At 42.2% G+C, this 6,541-nt stretch overlaps 1 protein-coding gene across 1 annotated transcript in view; it reads right to left on the bottom strand.

Moving 5' to 3' along the window:
- Positions 1-264: 264 nt before the first annotated feature.
- kcmf1 (potassium channel modulatory factor 1) overlaps positions 265-6,541 on the bottom strand; it is a 7,161-nt gene continuing 884 nt past the window's right edge. The window contains exons 2-7 of the mRNA XM_083929408.1: positions 4,682-4,849; positions 4,331-4,470; positions 2,842-2,943; positions 2,531-2,714; positions 1,366-1,660; positions 265-721 (exon numbers count right to left, since the gene is read on the bottom strand). Coding sequence (XP_083785534.1) covers positions 457-721; positions 1,366-1,660; positions 2,531-2,714; positions 2,842-2,943; positions 4,331-4,470; positions 4,682-4,849 — 1,154 coding nt within the window. The 3' untranslated portion in view covers positions 265-456. The remainder of the gene's footprint in view (positions 722-1,365; positions 1,661-2,530; positions 2,715-2,841; positions 2,944-4,330; positions 4,471-4,681; positions 4,850-6,541) is intronic.

Here is a 6,541-nt window from a genome sequence, read left to right as displayed (position 1 = left end):
TAGTCATAAACACACACAGCAGCTTCATCAGAGGAGCCTATGCCCTCTTTACTTTTGAATGTGGAGTATTTATATGGAGAGCCATTTGCATGTCACAGGAAGCAAAGGTCTGCCACAGCTGCCTGTAACATTTACCTGATAAAGAAAAGAAACGTTATGTGGATTGATTATCAACTTCATATATATTTTTTATATATATATATTTATATATTTCTCTTCTTTCGCTCGCTCACTCAGTTGCTATTGCGCACTCGCACATGTATCCCACTTGCTCTCGTTTATTTTTGTTTACAATGTAACAAAAACGGTGACAGGCCTGAAATTACAATCACCAAAAACAAACTCAGAAAATAGAGGAGGGAGAAAGGAGGGTGAGGCCAGGGAGGACTGCTGCTGTTTGCTGCCCATCACTGACAGTTGCAGCAGAGAGGACACAGTCTGCTTGATGCTCGGACATCAAAGAGGAGGCGGCGGAGGCTCCTTCCCCATAGAGCTTCTCTCTCTAAGCTGGAGGTTCTCCAACGCCACATCTAAAGGCATGATATCCACGCAGCCCATGGCTCCGAAGTCGGCGAAGTCTCGACGCTCGTCCTCGTCAGAAGAAGAGCTCTCTTCGTGCATCAGCGTGGACAAAAGCAGCTCCTGGACAAACAGGCTGCGGTCTGCGCGTTCTCCTTCTAGAAACTGCCGCTCTGCTTCGGACATCTTAGGTTCATTCAACCTGGAGAAAATAGAACACGTGACATTTATATACATTCAGTTGATACAACTTCATACACACAGCACATACATACACACATATACATATAACAGAATTAATTTAAAACAGGAAGTGAGGAAACGCTATCCTTTATCTCATCACTTTACAGTGAGGAAACAATAGAGGCTAGATTGCAAATAAAAATAAATGGATATATTAAAAAAAATACTAGAATACATAAACCAATAGAAGCGAAAAATAGATAAAACTTAAGAAATGTACAAATAGAAACAATTCAAAAGAAAAGCTAAATAAATCAGATGGATGAATAAATAAAGCTTAATTAAAAGTCAGGTTAAAAGGGTAGGTCTTAAGTTTGCTGATTTCATAAGGATATACAACTTAAATAGGTGTTTCTTGTGTGTTTGTTTGGTATATATGTTGCCAAATTAGGTTGCAGGACAGCATGAGCTCCTTCACTAATTAACATGCACGTTACGTTTAATTTTGAGGAACCTGGCAACCGAGCATGTTTCGTCAAATGAGCTTGGCTGTCTGGATGAAACTAAAGTTGCAATCCAACACTCACTTGTGTTTTGGAAGTTATTATAGGTGGTTGCGGTGGAACGGGGAAACGTGGATCAAAACTAAAGGGCCAAACTCACCGTGCTAATAGGAACTGGGAGCTGTGGGACGAGGATGAGGGATTGTTCTCCCCCACAGTGGCAGTGTTGGCAGTTACTGTGTTGGGCGGAGGGATGGCGGTGCCGGTGTTGCCTGGGTTGTTGCTGCGCCGTGTCGCGTGGCGGCCTGTCTCCACTTGCTGCCGGGCCGCCTGAGCCTGCTGCCGCTCCAACTGCAGTTGCATCTGGAGCTGCTGGAGCTGTGAGGCTGATGGCCCTGATGAGTTTATTTGGCCCCCTGCCGCACGTCGCACACCAGACAGCTGAGACAACAACTCTGTAGGAGACACAACAGAAACAGGTGTCACTACTGACCGTTTCTAGACACGTCATGATGAACGACAATACTCTAAATATAGTATAGAGTTTCAGCAAATATGAAACAAACAAACGTGTTACTTATATAAAGTTACCAACTTGAGCTTTGGACAAATGCATTTTAAGAAACAAGAAGGAAATGTTTGTGCCTTTGCTTTTGTCCTTAGGGGCCACAGTAAAACAGGCCCAAGATGTTTCCTTTTTAGATGATAAGAGGGGGCTTTTGATACAAGTATACATTTTCATTTGTACTGTTCTTGACTTATTTGGTTCACATTTATGAGTCTACTCAAACTGACAGATGACACCATGGAAAAATACTGTACGGTAGAGATGCGTGAATCGGCTCTGACGCCATCCGAATAAGCGTGTGCTCTTGTAATTTACCTGCCACCCACACAAATTCATTATTTTCACGGCCGTAGAGACTCGCACACGCATGGACATTTAGCACCCCCGCTACTTGTCCCTGTTTGAGCTTTCCTGCTCCGCAGAGCAGCAGAGGTCTGCAGAGCAACATTGTAATAAGTATCATTACCCTGAGTTTTATGGATATAATTATTTAATGAACTCTGTATGCTCAAAGGTCTGACAGAAAATGCTGGTAACACATAGAAGTTTTGCACGCAAAGAAAATAATTTATGCCAGAGACTGAAAATGTTAAGCTACAAGGGGCTAGAACAGTTTATGTTCCCCTGTAGACTGGAATGGATGGATAGTCATACAGTGCAGGGGTTTAGATGGTAGTTTTTACCAGCAACGGATGCTAGTGAAGGATCCGACTGTACTTGTGAGTGAAGAGTTTACCAGTATACTCCTGGTTCTCACCTGCGATAGGGTCCATTGCTTCTCTGTTACTGGGGGTGTAGGTGGAGCTCTGTGATGAGGAGGATGACAGTCCCCCTGTGGAGCCGCTAGTAAAGTGCATATTTGTCCGTCGTGCTCTGGGACCACCCAATCCTCGACCGGGGTGGAACATCCTTCGTACGTGTCGAACACTGCTGGACTCATCGTAAATGAGGGCCATTAAGGGGAAATGCAGTAAAGTGACAGAGTATGGTATCATTATTTCTTTCTATATTTAAACAGTAATCAAATCTTTATGTGGACACTCGTGCATGGAGACACAGAAAGGATATTAAATCTCTTGGTGCTCTGTGTTCAAGTGTGAGGTGAGCTGTAAAATCATCTGTGACGTGGTTGGGGTCCCCTCCTGGCAAGGCAGCACATATTGGACAGATCTGAAACGAGAGAGTGAGAGGTTTCTGTTTGAGTTAAATGTTCTTCTCCTGAACAAAATGTCATCCTGTCGAAAACCTCACAATGAAACAATGTAGATGCACTAAGCAATAATGTCGCTTTCTTTAGTTTTACTCTGTTCAAATGTTGTTTGATGCAGCTTTGTAACAAGTGGCATGTCTGAGAGCAGCCATTGTACATACTTCAGGAAATAAATATTCAGCCAATTCAGCATTACACTGCTATAACACTGCTGGAATCAAACTGGTGCCCACACTGCCCGCAATGCAACGCAACCGCCAACAGTTCAGTCAGAGATTTAGATGTGTTATGCTGGTAGCGGCTCATGTAGCCTCGAGCAGAGATGAGGAGCAAGCTACAGAAGTCTAGTAAGCGCACAGTGCTTCCTAACTCCACACTGCCCATTTTTTTTCTCCTTTCAATCTTGTTTTCTCTTAAGCAGTAAGTAAAACCCCAGCAACAAGTCACAGAAACACTTCCTCTTTAACTGCTGCTTTGGTTCATCTATGAAATCAATGCAGGATGGTGACCAAATTATAATGATTCAAGTTAAAAAATCACTTCCCATGAACTTTCAGTGAAATATAGTACTGAAAAAAAAAAGACTCATGTCCAGCGCAGGTTGATCAGCAGGTCCGTGTTACATGTCGCCTATGTGAATTACAACCAAGGAGAATATGTCACACTGTACCGCTCTATACTGCCTAGTATAGGATAATGCCAGCCTTATCCATCAAAGCCCCTCGCTTTTACACAATGACACAGTCTCCACAGCGTAGAGACTTGGCCTCACATGGCAAAGCCGCACCACTCGAGCACAAATACATTTAGTTGGCTCTACCTGTGGACTACAGGGGTCTCTTCCATCCCCATCACTGCCGATGTCCGACAGACTACCTGCTGGGCTGCCAGGAAGGTGTCAGCACTGTTATTGGCTGTCTGCCCCTCTGCCTTGCCTTTGCTTAGTTTACTAAGCAGTTGATAATGCTCATAAAAATCCTTCTCCGACAATAGGTAATCCATAAATGTCCTCTGATTGTACATTCTGGGAAGTCGTTTTAGCTGATTGAAGTGCAACGCTCAACAGCAATATAAGACTGAACTGCAGTGATGCCGACGGACAAAAGAATATTTCCCTGCATCTAATAACAATGGTAGTCAGTGGTTGGCAGTTAATTCAAATGTTGGAGTTGTCTACAGTAACAACCCTCAAAGCAATTTCAGTCAAAAGCAACTAGACTTGGTTGACCTGGACAAATGAGAACATTCACAGGCCTACAGTAACAACATTATTGATGACTAATACATGAAATTACAGTTTAAAATCTGTATTATGCCACGATCTTTGAACATGTGCAGTATACTCACCACCTCTGTTGAGGTCTCTGCATGTTCTGAGGTGACATGCTCCTGTAGGGACGTTTCTGTGAAGCCCATCTTGCCACAGTAAGGACATGTGAATGACTGGGGTTGCTCTACTGAAAAAGTGTCTCCACCATAATACAAGTCTGCAAGGGGACGGTAAACAGAGCAAATGTTATTGTTTGTCAATCAATATTTTAATCATAAACGCAAATACAAAATTAGGAAAGAAATAGGACAATTTATAACAGTGAAGTCATAAATCACAAGAATATTGGCATGACACAGGCATGATGAACGTGTATATGATCGGTAAGCCACACAAGTTTCTCTCTGGGCTTTCAGATAGGTCCTTACCATAGTCTACCCTGGTTAATATACACTGCATGGGGTGTTCTGTGGTGTGTCTTGTTGTTGTGGCTCCACTCTCGTAGCAAGATGCGCACAAGTCGTAGTCGTAGCAAATTAAACACTTGAACCGTCTTCCTCTAAAGTTCCCTTTTAAACATGCATCGCAGCTCACACCTGCAAAAGAGAAAAGAGGAATGTAAAGTCAGATATACGGACCTGACAATAAAGTTACAAATTCCTTATAACTGCGCCTTCAGGGAAAGGCACAGGAAAACGACTGTGGGAAAGCTATTGCAGACCAGTCTCACTTACATGAGCATGTGTTTTGGAGCAGCACCAACCCACAAGTGCCTACGATGAAAAACTCTGGCACTTCACACGTAAGGTCTCAAAGACACAACTCTGAAGAATGGCACAGACTTGTGACACATCGAATAGATGTTTTCATTACAGCGTGTGTTACTAATCTCTAGCTCTGTCCATACATTTTCAGGTAGCGTATTGCTTTTTGTATTTATCAATATCTACATGAACCAAAATGATCAAGGGAAAGAGAAAGTAAACCGGAGCCAACCATGACAGCAGACATAATATCAGACATTTCTTTATTCTCCTAACAGCTTATTACTACTCACGAGTCACCATATCAAGTATTACTGCATCTTTAATATGTGATTACAGTGAAGAACTATTCAAGCACAGGCTCACTACTCTGCACACACAACTGGTTATTTTCTATGACACATGGACTCATTACACACAGTATTCTCAACTCCTGCCTCACTGACATTTCCTTTCAAGGAAAAAAAACACACCCTATTTGGCAAATGTTGAAAAGTAGGTATGCAAGTATTGTGGGAATTTCATTTGTTGAGACTGATCTGACGTCTTGCAACAAAAGACTTTGATATATAGACAGAAAATCTCCGCATCTGCTGACTAAACCCGGGCACGGACAAACAAATTAGCTTGCAATATGCATTCATCAGCTGTATGTGTGATTAAAGGTTGATCACTTCACAGTAAGTTTTACAGAGACTCACTAAAAACACAGGTATCAGAACCACCTGAGTGGGAAAAAAAGCAAAAACGTTTTCTTCCACTTGTACAAGGAATTATGACTATTGAGCGTCCTCATCTCAAAGGCTAGCCTGCCCACTAGGGACAAAGTAGATGGTTACCAAGTACTTTTGTGGTCCTATTTTAGGGTAGATAAAGGTACTTACACATTATTACCCATGGTTCTATTGGGGCTATCTTATGGTATTGTGCTTATGTTTTCTATTATACACTATAGGGACTTCTTTGGTGATTTCAATTTTATTTATAATGCCAAATCATAACAAAAGTTAACTCAAGACGTATATATGATTTACAGAGTCCCAATATTACCTACATTAGCAGCAACATGTCGCAAATTCTATAATAAGTATTATAATAACTATACAGTATTCATCCAGCGATATTGTGCACATGTACAATGATAACCTCGTGGCTGGCCTCCTACAACATTACTATTCTGTGTTGAATTAAGTGAACAGAATGTACACTCCCATCTGCTCATATGTTTTGTAGTTAAACATAGCAGTGACTTAACCCTAGACTGCTAACTTGGTGATTGGTTCATGGTCTGAGGCCTCACACTTTCTTCTTGATGACAGTGCATTCGCTAACAACAGCAGGTTATGTGAGCAGACAGGACAGTGTGGCGCTAACATTAGAGCTACGGGCTCTTAAATTAACACGTCTCCCAAACATACGAGTGCAGTTATAATGGGACATAGCATGGTGACCAACTAAAGAGGCTATAAGAGCCAGTGTGAGTAACAGCCAGCTACACCAACGACTCCTTATGTGAGCTAACCC

The sequence above is a fragment of the Echiichthys vipera genome (genome assembly GCF_963691815.1).
Source record: "Echiichthys vipera genome assembly, chromosome: 16".
In the NCBI taxonomy this organism is placed as follows: domain Eukaryota; kingdom Metazoa; phylum Chordata; class Actinopteri; order Perciformes; family Trachinidae; genus Echiichthys; species Echiichthys vipera.
Note: the sequence above shows the minus strand (reverse complement) of the source record. Positions and strands in the feature narration are given on the sequence as shown.